The following is a 15,618-nucleotide window of genomic DNA, read 5'->3' as shown; positions in this document are numbered from 1 at the left end:
AGACAAGCCTTGACATCGGGAAATTTTGTAAAAAAAAAAAAGAAAAAGAAAAAAAAAGAGGTTCATCAAGATAAAAAAAAAGTTTCCAAATGCTGCTAGCCCTATATTTTGAAACCAAATTCATTAAAGATTGACCATGCCCTGTCTACTACTCTTTATGCAGACAATATTACACATCAACATAACACATCAACATAAAGATCGAAAACACAATTATTGAACCAATTGAGTTGCATTCAAGATCGTAGAAGCTAGCTTAGCTACTAGCTAGGTTAGACTACATGGTCTACTGAATACATTATGAATTAATGCTTGTTCTCTCTACATACTAGGGGAATCAATGCTTGTTACTCCACTAGGGGCTAGCCTAGGTGTTTGTTCAACTTTGTAGAACCTTCCAAGTATTACACAGGAGAGTCATTCATCAATTTAAACACCACTATGATCTTCAGTGCAGCCCTGATGGTATAAAACGGAATCAACTCACTTCACAAACTTTTTTTTATAAAAATATAAAGAACCATAAGCAAAAGCTGAATATAGAGTTGTATGTGCAGCAAGCCTTTCATATAAATCTTTTTCATATAAGCAATGAGCAAACCTTAAATAGTTACATAAGGTTGTCAAGCAACAAAATAAACAAAAAAATGTGAAGACATCTCTGCTGTCAAACGCTGGGGGTACCCTGTATTTTCTCATAAGGAAAATGTCATTAGTAAAAAAATTGTGTGCCTACAAAATATAATACATAAACAAAAGTCAAATTTATAATGTAAAACTTAAACTTTTAAAGACATAGTGGTATATCATAATATATTATGTTGCTTTTATACTTATTGTACATACATGTAGATTAATACAGTATATTGAATAAGACAAAAATATGATTCCCATATAAATGTAAAACAAGATCAAACTTCTAAAAGCAGAATAGAAAAATCTTTAAAAATATACATCTTGTTAACATCTATGGGGTAAAATTGAAAAAAAAAATCAATAAAAATACTTATTTGTGTCTAATGCAAAAATGTAAAGTGATCAAATGACATTGATTGTTTGGGAAAATGCTATGCACATTGAAAAATATTTCAGTATTTATAGAGATTCTTTGACAAAGAACACAAAATGAATACAAACATTGCAGTCTTTACTCTAAATACCTGAGACAGATAAAAAAAAGAAAGAAAGAAAGCAATTAATGCATATATCAAAAAAAGGAGTTTCTCCATAATTCATTTTAATGCTACTCTTCCCTTTGCCAATTAAGTATATATTAATATGTATAATAATTACATATAAATGAGGGTAATTGTCAAAACATTGTACTCCTTTCCTTGTCACTATCTCAAATAAAAACAAAATATGCTATAAAATTTTACAAAAATGATCCTTCTAAGTATTACACAGGAGAATCATTGACACGAATATTTATATACTGGAATGTTAATCTTTAGTTCATTTTTTTGTAAAAATGTATTCTCCACTTTTGGGTGCAATGATTTATGGCATTTAAAACTGTGTCATTTGTTTGCCCATCGTGCAAAAAATGTTTTATAATTTGAAAGGATTATGTAATATCATAAATATGAAAGTCCTGTCTCTACAGGTGTAAAAGTTACAGCCATTGTTAATTTTTTGAAAAGTACATCTTATTTCAAGGTCATTAGATAAAAATGTATTAAATACAAATTTCTTAATTCTCATACCGTAGTTGGAACTAATTAATACTTTATACAAATAAAGTTTTGAAAGGGAGAATATCTTGAGCACTTCACAGTTACTAGCCAGAAACAATATCAGCTGTATGCTTCTTCTGCAAAATTACCAATGGCAGTTTATCTCACCAAAATCACCACCACTGGAAGTGAATAGCAACGAGCATTCAACTTACGTTATCAGCAACTGATGCAACATCAGCAATGCCAATATTAGGAAGATAATGGACATCACTGATGATATAATTATATCAGCAATGCCAATATTAGGAAGATAATGGACATCACTGATGATATAATTATATCAGCAATGCCAATATTAGGAAGATAATGGACATCACTGATGATATAATTATATAGAATGATGTAAGTTATTTTGGGCCAGTAAAGATTAAGTACATGTTTTGATCTAAACTGTACCCTTTTACCTTTAAATCGTTGTATAACAAAACATTCAACAGGTGAATATTGTTGCACAGCATTCATGTAAACCACATGACAAATAAATCACCCAAAGCACTTTCAGACTCATGCATTTCATCCTCAAGCAGCTACAATCATTGATATTTACATCTCTATCTCATTTCTTTTAAATGCTAATTTACAAAAATAAAGCTAACTTATCCTTATGTTTTCTGTTCATCAAGTCCATGACATTTAATTGTAGGAACTGCTGGCCATTCTGGATACCCGGTACCTACTGACAATAATGAACTGGTTTTTGTAAATCATGATGCTTCCTCTGGGATTTGAACCTCCCTGTTTTCTGCCTGTCTTAATGACTTGTTCTGGAACCGCTTGACCAGAGGGTACATGAAGAGAAGCAATCCTGCAGCCATCATAAGGACACTGTTAATGATGTTCAAAGCCGTGAAGGACTTGGTCTCATCTCGAATTTTGCCTGTAAGAAAAGGTACATATATGTAAAAAAAACTTAGGTAATCAGAGATTACAGAGCTCACCTCAATGAATGCTGTCTTAAAGTAAGGCAAAGTCCCACACTAAACTAATAGTGTAGCAGTGTACATCCCAAGATGCAACAATTATGCAATTTTGATCTGATGGGGCTTGCAGTAACTTGGGAATGGACTTAACCAAAAACTTCAAACAAGTCACTAATCCAGAAAATGTAATTCAAATCCAGCATCTGAAGTACATCCCTTGATGCATCTTGACATTAACCTGGTCACTCATCCTGAAAGTCTAGGTCAAATCCAGCATCAAAAACAAGCCTGGTAGTGTGCATCCTTAGATGTATCATATATGCAAGTTTGGCCAACATAGGGCTTATAATTACTTTAGAATGAATCTGCTCCAAAAACTTAAACCTGATCACTCATCCAGAAAATGTAGGTCAGATCCAGCATCTGAAGCAAGCCTGGTAGTGTGCATCCTTAGCTGTATCATCTGTGCAAGTTTGGTCAACATTGGACTTATAGTTACTTTAACCTGCTCCAAAAACTTTAACCTGCTCCAAAAATATTAACTTGGTCATTCTTTAGCTGAAATTACAGCATCTGAAACCTTGACTGGTACAATGAAACACACTAGAAGCAACCTCCATGCATCTCTGATTAATGCAGGGCATAGAAGTACTTAAAAAAAGATAACTGCACCAAGAATGCAGACGCTGACAGTATCACATAAGCTCCCCCCAACTTCAACTATTAATGATGTTCAAAGCTGTGAAGGACTTTGTCACATCTTGAATTTTGCCTGTAAGGTACATGTAAATTAGTACTAAGTCTTATATAAGAAATCAAACCATAATTACAAGGATACATCTTTATTTTGTAAAGGGTATGAAAAATCAAAACACATTGACAGCATTTTAACTTTAAAGCTACTTCAAGGCATTGTGATATATCATGATGAATCTGCAGTTTAAAATATTTCTGAAATTTGATTTTTTGTCTTGATAAAAGGTTGCAATTCTACTAGGTTAGTCATGCTTAATACAGCATGTAGATAGCATTTGAAAATCTGTTTGTTTGTTTTTTTAAATTACTCAAATATTGCATAACTGCGGAAATGACTCATCATCATGATTACATAGCATCTTATTCGAAAGGGCACTAATCAATTTTCCTTTAGTTTGGTTACAAAAAAGAATGTCTTAAATTGTTGAGGTTATCGACGCAACTATCCCTTCTTGCCAACAAGAGGTCCATGGGCTACATCGCTCACCTGAGCACCAGAAGGCAGAAATCAGTTCAGTATTGAAAAGTTTAAATATATAAGTTTATATATATATGCTCCCAGGGGGGCATGATTTCAACAAACATGAATCTACTAACTGAGGATGCTTCCATTAAAATTCACATTTCTTTGACTGATCATGGCTTTAGCCTTTAAGATTTTTTTCCTATTCATTTCTGTGTAAAAGATTGATCTTCTACTGTGGCCCTGCACTACCCCTTTGGGACATGATTTGAACAAATTTGAATGTACATTACCTCAGGATCCTGCTATATTAATATGACTATAATGACTTGTTGTTCTTGACAAAAACATTTAAAAAGATTTTTTCTTATATTTCTATTTAAAAGATGATCCCTTGATGTGGCCCCACCATACCCCTGGGGGTCATGATTTGAACATCTTGAATGTATACTACCTGAGGATACTTCTGTATTTATATAACTAATCAACATGGTTTTTCTGTTTTTGAAAGGAAATTTTTTTCAAAGATTTTGCCAATGTATTAATATGTATAATTTTGAATCCCCTGTTGTGGCCCCTCCCTAGCCAGAGTGATCATGGTTTGAACAGACTTCAATATACACTACCTGATGGCTTTGCAATTCTTGAGAAGAAGATTTTTAAATACATTTCCTATATATTCCTATGTAAAATTTGGATCCCCTGTTGTGGCCCCACCCTACCCCTCGGGGTCATGATTTGAACAAATTTGCTCCATGTAATAAAGTTTTTAAATAAATTACATTTTTTCTGGACCAGTGGTTCTTAAGAAGAAGATTTTTAAAAGATACCATTAAATTTTTACTAATTCTTTAGTGTTATCTCCCCTTGAAAGAGGGGCTCTTCTTGTGAACAAATGTAAATCCTCTTCATCCAAGAATGCTTTGGTTGAAATTGGCCCTGTGGTTCTTCAGTAGAAGTTGAAAATGTTAAAAGTTTAAAGATGGACAGACCGACTACTTACAAAATATGACAGAAAAGCTCACTTGAGCTTTCTGCTCAGGTGAGCTTGAAATGATTTTACTGGGAAATGGAAAACAGTAAATACTTTCAGTGTATGTGATGATGCAGACATACCTTCTATTGGCTGACCAATGGCAGCCCCCAATCCCTGAATCAATAGAACTACACCCAGGGCCTTTGGCATCAGCTCGAGCCCAACCAGGTCAATGAGGACAATGACATTTATAGCCACATAGCATCCTCCAAAGAACCCATACAGGGAGGCATGTATGGACATCCACCAGTAAATCTGGCCAGCAATCTCAAACAGGAGGATATTCACCCCACATAGTATGGAACATGTGGCTAGGATTTTATATCGCTTAATTATTGTCAGGTCCCCTATAACTCCAACTAAGATCCGGCCAAGCAGGTCTCCAGCCCCAGAATATGAGACAAGTGCAGCCTTCTCATATCGAGTAATTCCACGCTCCAGTGCATCCGTTGGTAAAAACAAGACAAAGTTAAAATACCCAATGAACACTAGAAAACTGAACACAGTAAAAAACACTACCACAGGCAATGCCAGCACACTAAAGTGAAATATCACCGGGAATGTCAATGTCCGTCCACAGATGTGAAACGTCCAGACAGGTTTTGCTGGAGGACTTTGTGGTTCACTGACTTGCTCTGTTTTATTCTCCTCCATCTGACCTTCTTCTAGAAGACTCTTCTTCACTTCTTCATCCACATCCTGCTCATCTGCCATCTTAGCTTTCTCAGTCTGAATTTTCTCTGTTCCTGAGTCATTTAGTCCTATAGGATCAGGTTCTCTTGTTACTATGGGCAATTGCTCCTGATCTGATGAACTTTTTTTGGCATAAAATGACAAGGGTCGATAAAGGGCACCACAAATACAGCCATTGAGATATATGGCTGACACGATCAGTATAGTACCAGAGAGTGAATAGATCTCCAACAGTGCCTCAAGGAGAATAGGTAAAACAAAGGTCCCCACACTGGCACCAGTCAAAGCTATTCCTGTTGCCAGTGAGCGCCACCTCTTGAAGTACGTCCCAACCATAACCAGACCATTGCCAAAGAAACAGGCATTGGCCAGTCCTAAAAACAAAGGTGACAGTTACAAAACAACTACAATATCTGATTCTACAACATTTTTGCAGATAAGGGAGTTTTATTAGTTGATCTGTGGTGACAATCATTCTTTTATATTTATTTAAACAATGTTTAAATAGTATTACATAATATTTTATGAAGTCCTACTTTAGATGAATTGCCCTAAAATCTACTTGCCAATATCTTAGCAATATGTTTATCTGACATTCAGACAAATGTACTTTATCTCTTCTTATCAGCATGAAGGGATTTAAAAATATTAGAGAGAGGTATCCTGATTAGATCTGCCATAAAATTACTATTGCTTAATGTTATAGGGATCGATTTACTGTCAATTTTAAATTTAGATTTTCCTTGATATGATCACATCATGCATAAATTTCCTCCTAGATGATTACAATATTTTTTCAAGTGATATCTTTGTAATTAATTTAGTCTAACACTCAAATGAGTCACTTAAAGTTAAAATGAGTATTTTTCTTCATTCTCGTTTTTTGGGTCCAATTTTCTTGCAAGATTTACCTGTGTCTAAAGCATAAATGACCCCATTGCATAATTTCCTATGCCTTTACACCAGAAAACCTTGTTGTCAGATTTACATTACTGATGATACTGTTGCCTAATTTATCTGTGCTTACACCTTAGAAGACCTTTAGTGACAGATTAATGGCCAGAGCAACAGGATAGAGAATTGTTCTTAGATTTACCTGTCCCTACACCATAGAAAAAGATGAAGAACTCAATGTTGACAAGGAGGGAGGCAACAGCAATCATAATGAATCCCACAACACTGCCAAGGATCACCATTTTCCTCTGGGTAAAATGTTCACCAAATGCCACACAAAACGGAGCTGGGAGAAAAAGCAAGAATGAAAAAAAGAAGGTACTGATCATCTGATTTTATTAGTGACATCATGGCTTTTCTCAAGGCTTTCAAAAAGATTAGAAACAGGCGGTACTTTATCAAAAATAGGAAGTACATTGTGGAAGCAATTTTAATTAAATGTGTAATTAAATTTTTCTCCAACGAATATTTTGGTCAGTACAATCATGATTTCAGCTGGGTAAAAGTACTGGTTACTGGCACATTTTGACAGGTCTGCTTTTCTATAATGATACACCCTGAGTTGATATTAATCATTTTCTTCGAGATGTTATGACTCACCTAAGATGGTATAAACTGCCCCAGAGATCCCCATGACCAGGGCACCTGTTGCAGTGGGGATCCGGAATTGTCTGATTAGCTCTGCCATAATTATCCCATATGATTTAGCAATTCCTACCATGATGAATGAAGAAGTAAAAAAGCCTACAATACAATACATTACATATGAGAGCAGCACATATAAAACCAAAAATAAGATGTTTTTATCAAAATATTTATTTCTTTCTGATTGGACTCTGATATTTAAAAAAAACTGCTTCTAAAATCAATTTCTTGTTACTTTTAAACTGAAACTAACTGTGACAAATGAAACATACCTTTGTAAGTGAAAGACCAGTTACCATTAAAATAACAAATTATACCTGACAGATTCTAAATAACTACACTTATAAAATGTCATCAAAGTATTTTAGCTATTACAATGCAATCATACACTTTGTGCACAATACTGCTCAATTCCAACACATTTCAGTCCAATAATATAAAATAAATGTCTATACAATTTCGCTATACAGGAATAAAACAGTATAAGAGTATATTTTTTTTTTTTTACGAACCTACAACCACAACAAAGGCCCAGCCTCTGTCAATCGGAAGACCTGACATGGTTCAGATGTTATTTAGCTGACAACCAGTGGCATACTGTCTAAATCTACAATACATATAAATCAATGATTAGTGGCATAGTGTGTCTAAATCTACACTATACAAAATCAACAATTAGTGGCATAGAATGCCATTAATGGCATAGAAATGCGAGGGAAATCAAATGTCAACTATTTCACCATAAGCAAATAGCACTAAAACTATTTCACGGTGTAGGCTGACTGTTAAGAAAAAATAGCAGGATTTTTCATCATATTTAATACACAGATGTACAATTAACATGTATATATCAACAATGAGTGGAGTTTAAATACTCTGGAATACTGTGGTTAATATGAATTTATTCAATCTACATATGAGCTATACAAATATATCTATTTTCATGATGTCTACTAGCCACTTTTAACTATGTTTATTAACATATACAGTGTATAATTTACGTAATAGATGTTTCAATCATGTCATGTATTGAAGCAAACCAATAAAGATGAAGGGGAAAAAAATGTTTATTTTACTTTAAATCCTTGTTTCCAATGTGCATTAAAAATAAAGGACTTGCAACTATCAGAATTACAATTTGAGACAAGATGTCACTAAAATATCAGAAAGGTGCAAAGATCAAAACATCAATATACAAATGAACACCCAGGGGCATGAGTCAGAATCTAAAATACCACACTAGTCTTGATAAATGTCTGTTTCTTATCATGAAAATTGTTTGACTATGCAGAATTTCGTTAAAGCACATATTTATATTTCATTCACAGTGAATATATACAGCTGTCAAGAAGTAATGATTTACATGTCTATATACTTGTAAAAGAAAAGAATTTGGCTGACTGGGGACTAGGGAGCCACTCAACTTGCTGGCTCAACTGCTAGAGAATCTGAAAGTTGGAAGAGAGAGGGGAAGGGGGATACATGAACCTCCTTATGAGGTACTGGCTTACAGGAACCAAGCAATGACTCAGGACTAAGTTCCCGGAGGAAAGGAAAGTATGATGAAGCATATACAGGAAAGATCTACCATCTTACTAGTTAGCAAGCTCAAAGTTATATAAGTACAAACAAACACTTCTGTAATGATCATATGTTGACATTAATGTGAAGTGTGTAAGTCGATCAATCACACAAACAGTGGAAAGAATGGTTAACTCTTACTTAAGTGATCACTGCACATAACACTACCAGAAAAGAATTAAAAAAAACACTAAAAAAAAATCCTTTTTTATACCAAAGCCCATTTAGAACCTTTCAAAAACTTGATATAACAAATTGTCAAATATGTTAAATTGAATTTTATTCATAATTATATCAATTTTTTGAATTAATGTTAATGAATGTAATTTGATATAACAATTAAATTTTGATTTATAATGAATTCAACAAATTTGTTATGACAGATTGAATTCATTATAATGAACTATAAAAATGATATAACGAATTAAATTTGTTTAACAAATTTGACAATTCATTATATTGAATTCAAAAATACTTTTGATAGGTCCTAAAGAGGCTTCCATAATTTATTCCGATTCAGTTTTTTTTACTGTTTAACTAGAGGAACAACAGTTGTTGGTTATATGTATAAAAAGGCATTTTTTTAGGATTTCTGCTAAAAGAGGGCTTGACAAGTCTATTTTTGAAAATGGAGTAATTTGTTCAAGGTGGAGAAATAATGGTCAATCTAAGGGAGTACAAGATCACCGTATTGAGGGAAAAACATGGGACTTGCAAAGGTGGGAGAAAACAACTCAGGGTCAACAATCTCCAGCTTATTTAATCACAGGGCATCCTATCCACAGACCTATGATTTAACGCTGTGTTGCAATAGAGCTGAAACGAATACAAAAAATCAATGTTCCAATATTCAGGACTACTATTCGATTGTATTCAAATATTTGTCAATGTTATATTTTAAGTATATCTTTCTAAAAATGTTATAATTACCTATAACATTTGCAGACCAAAGAAAATTTGTAAATGTATATAATAATAAAATTTATAATGACGCAGTTACATGACGTTAAACTGCCAAATGTTGAAGCTTCTACTCAAAGTAAATGGAAAACAAGATATTTTTTCGATGGAGCAGATCTCGCCCTATTTACAGCATAGACCTTATTTTATCATGCAAGGTTAGGTTGGTGGGAAAACGTGTAAATTTATGTACTAAAATAAGAAACTATCTTTACATGCTGAAATTTATTTTTTTAAAAAAACCTATGCATGGAAAATACAGAAAAGTCAAAATGGTATATGCTGTAGAAAAAGTTGGAAGTGCGAAAGTCCACGTGCGTTATTGGGGTATTCACATTACGCATTACTGAACATGATTATAACATTTTAAGAGGTCTGTCTGTGTAAATAAATGTGTTTCAAAAGTCAGTAGTTTTTAGGATTATTTCTTTTTAAAAGAAAACACATTATATCCTTTTAAAAGAAAACACATTAAAAATTTGTGATTTTTGACACCCGTGATAGAAAAATGCTTTGAAATGACAAGGCCATGCAAATGATCGGTGATGAAATTGATAGGCATGAATTACACTCAATATGAAAATGAAAGATCTTGAGCGTATATATTCAAAAGGATTTAGTGGTGTAGTGGTTAGAGCGTCTGTTCTAGAGTCGCTAAGTAAGGAGCCAATCCTTATGTTGCGGGTTCGAATCCACTGTGGGACGTGGAGACCAGTCCTTCTGATGAGACCCTATAAACCGAGGTCCCGTGTCGCAGTAGGTGTTGGCACGAAAAAGATCCCTCACTGCTCAATGGCCCTGAGTGCAGAGTAAAGGTATAAATTTGCAGCCCTCCACCGGCAAGTGGTGGCATCTCCATATCAGTGAAAAATTCTCGAGAGGAACATTAAACAACAAACAAAGGATTTACACTGAGAAAAATTATGTGCATTCTTTGTTTAAATTTCTAATCATATTTCCAGTACTTTCTAACACTAATAAAATCCCGAGAGGTAGTCAACAGTACATGTGGAGCATCGAAAGGTTAGAGTAGCGCTAAATACTTATTACATACTATAAGTTTTTATCATTAAAGATTAAGTACCAAAATGATTTAATCAACAAAGTAAACAAAAAAAAGTAAAAGAATAAATCATGTTACCAAATATTCGAATGGTATATTTCCATTTGAATATTCGCCATTTACTTTTCATTCGCGAATATTCGAAAATTAGTTTCAGCTCTAGTTAGCAATTATAAAAGTCGAATAAATTCCTCAATATGCTTATTTCATTTTCACATAAATATTCCTAATAGTACTATTAATCGAAGGAAATACACTTTTATGTTAAATCTGAAAATAACAACTACATGACTTTCGAGTATGTTCTGTACAAACTTGAAGGGTTGGTCACAAGGACAACGTACTTTCACAACACATGTCTCCATTGTTCCTGAGGAAATTCTAATGGTAAACACACAGATAGCATTTGAAGTAAATACGGTATCGTTTCCGGCTGACGACGGGAAAGCAAAGGTCGATAACCCTAGTATAAAAATATATTTGACAAAAATGAAGCGAAAAATAAATGATCGGGTGGTCGGACTGATACAATAAGATGTCGACATGTACAATCACATAAGTTTTTTTTTTTCGGGAAGCTTTGTGAAGTATTTCTGCAAGCGCGTATAGATAAAAATAAATAAATGACATTATTTCAGCGGTAAAAAATAATAATAAAAGAGAAAAAAAATTGAATTTCAGAATGCATTCACCTTGAAAACCTAATTTTTATAAAATAAAAAAAAACCTTCTATGAAAATTTAATCTAATTTTAATTCCCTGTGCTTAACACCAAATCACGTTGAATCACATGCAGGTCAAATGGTACACAGTGTTGGTACCAGAGAAAGGTATTGTTACAAGGAATATACATGTGAAATATGAAAGCCCTAGCACCAACGATTCAGAAATTATGACCAAGGTTAAAGTCTTTCAAAAGTAGGTCAAACTCCAAAGTCAAGGTCATGTGGTCAAAAATGTTTTCCAAAGAAAGATCTTGTCAGAATGAATATACATGCGAAATATGAAAGCCTCAACCCCTACTGTTCAGAAGTTATGGCCAAAGTTAAAGTCTTTCAAAAGTAGGTCATTTTCCAAGGCTAACGAGGTCAAAATTTTGATACCCAAACGAAGGTCTTGCCACAAGGAATACACAAGTGAAATATAAAAGCCCTAGCACCAGTCGTTCATATGGTATGGCCAAAATTAAATTTTGGTAAAATTCTTCAGAAGTAGTTCAAACTTTAACGTCAAGGTCAAGAGGTCAAAAATGTTGGTACCAAAAAAAGGCCTTGTCACAAAAAATACACTTATGAAATGTGAAAGACCTAGCTTCAACCCTTTAAATGTTATAACCAATTTAAGAATAAAGATTTTCAAAAATAGGTCAAACTCCAAGGTCAAGGTCAAAAATGTTGGTAACAAACGAAAGTTTTTTTTCACAGTGAATAAACATGTGAAATATGAAAGCCCTAGTGCCAATCGTTCAAGTTCAAGTAACTTTGGTAAAAAATTTTGCAAAAATATGTCAAAGTCCAAGGTCAAGATCAAAAGGTAACATACTTTGGTATCCAAAGAAAGGCCTTGTCACAAGAAATACACATATGAAAGCCATAGTCTGAACTGTTCAAAAGTTACTGGCAAGGTTAATGTTTTTGCGGACAAACAGACAGACGGACGGACTGACCAAAAACTATATGACCCGAATCTTCAATTATGGGGGAGGGGGGGCATAAAAATGTATTATATATTCTTCTCTCTTGCAGTGAACTGTTAGCAGTATTAAAATGAAATATCCATATATGAATTAACAATCGATTTCAATACTCCACTATTCTGATGTCTGGGGTAATTGTGTCAACACGTATTTAAATGTTAACAGAGTAAGACCGAAGTGAATTCGTATATTATATTACGTGTCTGGCCCCGTGTGAACTTGCATACTGAAATGTAAATTCATCAAGTAAAAGCCAAAAAAGTAAATTTATTCCTTACCCTCTTCAATTTTGACGAGTCATTTGGCTCGAGAGAGAGAGAGAGACCATCAAAAGATTTAATAATTGCCTTCATTACATTTTCATAAGATTTTAAGATTCATTTGATATTGAAAGTTCTGGAGTTGTAACATCGGGATGCGACCCAAATTTATCATGCAAATGTTTTACTACTATTCTTTCAATTTAGATAGACAGCCTGCTCGGAAAATTATTTTGTAAGAACTCTGTTAACTTCCTGGGGAAAAACTGAGCTTTTACAAAATGAAATATATGGAGATAACGAACAGTATTCAAGCTCAAAATCCATTAAACAATACAAAATAGGAGCAGAGCAAACACGGACCTCCAAAACATAAGAGGTGGGATCAGGTGCCATGGAGGAGTGAGCATCCCCTGCCGACCGGTCATATACGCCGTGTGCTCCTTGTCATGATCGGGAAATAACGGAAAAATCCGTCGACAATTCAGTGTGTAAATATAATGGCCTAACAATTAGTATGAAAAACGTCAGTCAGCATTTGACTCAGTGATAAATTGTATTTGCTGACAAGGTCATTGTATCGACCATAGAACTTACGAAATGATTATTTTAAACGAGACTGCTGATATTCTTGTTTCATCAACTTGTTTGTCAACAATTTACCTCGTTTTAGAAATTGTACATACGTAGAGCATGCTCTTGCGTGTCGAATTAAATGAGATGTTTTGCCAAATTCTTTATTTGTTAATTTTATTAAATATATATCACAGATACATTAATTATGCCCAGTCTCAGTTCTATTCTATATAAAGAGGTAAAGTGCTCACGATGCCTGACATTGCTTGTTACTCAGAGCACCTTAAAGTTCCGAAACTTGAACCTAAACTTCTTTTTTAATTATAAGCATTTATCATTAAAGATAGCCCTAGCATAACATTTTAAGCTTAACTTCGGAGTACGCCAGGAAAGTCTCAGTCTATACTCTGTACATGAATCAGATGCTTGTTTCTGCCAGTCGGCTTAATTATCAACACAGTGTAAAAAGTTACATATTTTATTTCGGAATGGATGCTACAATATTTCACCTTATCAATTTACCGAAATAACTTGTGTCTCTCTTCCAAGACAAAATTAAAATTTATATAAATGGTTGCAATATATTATTCGTTTCATATGTAATACAATATATAATAGAATTAGCACACAGTATATAAATTTAACTGAATCAACATAAGAGAATAAATAAAGAATAATACTTGCCCTTTTCCATATCACATCCTGTATCAGCCCGACACATCAAATATTAGCCAGAGGGCCGATATTGGTCGGGGTTACAAATGTAATATAAAAAAGGGTATGCTGTATTATGTTATTACATACTTAGTAATAAAATACAGCACACATCTAATGGAGCAAATACAAATAAATAATCACTGAATAACTTAATTATTATATCATATAGAACAGTGATTTCAAATCAAGAGAATGTGAACCAAAAAAAGTGTATTATCATAAGTACTGTTTTTAAAAGTATTTTAATCTCCAAGGGGTGCGATATAAATCCGTATCAGCCCTGCAGTATCTGTATCAGCCCTGTAGGATTTGCATCAGCCCTGGAAGCTGATACGACTGTAGTGACGTCAGGCATATCGCATATGCAAACAAAAACCTGTATTAATTACGAAGTATGTAATAAAATATAATAATAAGTAGTTAACAATACTTTTAAAGATATAATATACCGCTAATGGCACCTGAATTGATTCTGAACCATTTTTTTATGAATCCTTTATTTCAAGAGAACTGTGCATGATGCCAATATTCCATTAAATGATGCGTAACGAAGTTGCATTCAACCAAGTGAATTTGATATCGCCCCCGTCATTTATGAACAGGATGAACTTATACAGAGAGAGAGAGAGAAAGAGAAAGATTTCTACCAGCTCCACCTGCCGCTATCCTCACCCTATACAACGTATAATGATAACTAAATAAGACTAACCAGAACCATCTATAGGTCACTGACCTCCAACCAAGCTCCAGGATGCTCTCAAGTTTTCTTCCTTACTTTTTCTGTAGAAATTAGAAAACAATGATCAATTCCTTTGAAATTATACAAAGCTAAGTGTGTATCCGCTCTACTTACCAATTATAGAAATTCCGCACATTCTTCCATGATGTATATCCTCTAGGGCAGTGTTTTTTAAGTAGGTCGATATAAAATCTTTTGTCCCTTTATATATACAGTACATTTGTACTTCAGGTAATTTTTAACATTAAAAAAATGATGCGTGATTAAAATCATCCGTCCTGAATTAGTTCACAGATAAAAGGATAAATAATTTCACAAAAATGCAAATAAAAGAAACCACTACATGGAAATCAAACACCTTTTTCAATTCCACCTGTCAAAAAAATCCCGCTAAGGGACAGGATTTGTAAATGTAATTAAAATTCGAAAAGTAGGTCAAAGATTTTCACCAGCACAATTGACTACCGAATGAAGTTAAATTGCACCTTTGAGTTCCGTGTCGTTATCTTTTTATGACCGGAAATTTAAAATTGTGTTACTTTTATCAACCAAGTCTAATTTACATTTAAATTAAGTATATAAAATCTAGTTTGCTACTTCTATCATTTAGACTGTACCTACCTTGCCGTGTCCACAGCGTTAATGTGCAGTTAGCACCAAACCTCCTGACAAATAATAACAGACTCTATTATTTGTTTAAAACTTCTGAATAAACGGAAGAATTATACAATGTCGAGTTTTTATCAATTCCCAGGGATGATATGTGTTGGCGCTTAGCTAGATTACGTTGGCAATTTATGATTATTTACTTGCAAACAGA

At 33.7% G+C, this 15,618-nt stretch overlaps 1 protein-coding gene and 1 long non-coding RNA gene across 2 annotated transcripts; both read right to left on the bottom strand.

The window, feature by feature from the left end:
* Positions 1 to 2,235: 2,235 nt before the first annotated feature.
* Positions 2,236 to 7,801, bottom strand: LOC133193239 (monocarboxylate transporter 12-like). Its single transcript, XM_061329203.1, has 5 exons — positions 7,719 to 7,801; positions 7,162 to 7,305; positions 6,704 to 6,847; positions 4,995 to 5,981; positions 2,236 to 2,616 (listed from the first exon to the last, which is right to left on the bottom strand). The coding sequence occupies exons 1-5, from the start codon at positions 7,765 to 7,767 to the stop codon at positions 2,444 to 2,446; spliced, it is 1,497 nt and encodes a 498-aa protein (XP_061185187.1). The 5' UTR covers positions 7,768 to 7,801; the 3' UTR covers positions 2,236 to 2,443.
* A 6,037-nt stretch (positions 7,802 to 13,838) lies between these two features.
* Positions 13,839 to 15,034, bottom strand: LOC133193416 (uncharacterized). Its single transcript, XR_009721935.1, has 3 exons — positions 14,913 to 15,034; positions 14,769 to 14,839; positions 13,839 to 14,435 (listed from the first exon to the last, which is right to left on the bottom strand). It is a non-coding gene; the product is annotated as an uncharacterized LOC133193416 (long non-coding RNA).
* Between the last annotated feature and the right edge of the window lie 584 nt (positions 15,035 to 15,618).

The sequence above is a fragment of the Saccostrea echinata genome, unplaced genomic scaffold, assembly GCF_033153115.1.
Source record: "Saccostrea echinata isolate AGI-Se365-2 ecotype Australia unplaced genomic scaffold, CSIRO_AGI_Sech_v1 ptg000001l, whole genome shotgun sequence".
NCBI classification, from domain to species: domain Eukaryota; kingdom Metazoa; phylum Mollusca; class Bivalvia; order Ostreida; family Ostreidae; genus Saccostrea; species Saccostrea echinata.
Note: the sequence above shows the minus strand (reverse complement) of the source record. Positions and strands in the feature narration are given on the sequence as shown.

What these genes read in the sequence shown, in the direction of transcription:
- LOC133193239 (XM_061329203.1), bottom strand. Translation starts at nt 7,767, where the DNA reads ATGTCAGGTCTTCCGATTGACAGAGGCTGGGCCTTTGTTGTGGTTGTA. An exon ending in GGCAGTTTATACCATCTTAG is followed by an intron (nt 6,848 to 7,161) that starts GTGAGTCATAAC and finishes TTTTTCTCCCAG; the next exon opens with CTCCGTTTTGTGTGGCATTT. An exon ending in CATTGGTCAGCCAATAGAAG is followed by an intron (nt 2,617 to 4,994) that starts GTATGTCTGCAT and finishes CTTTTCTTACAG; the next exon opens with GCAAAATTCGAGATGAGACC.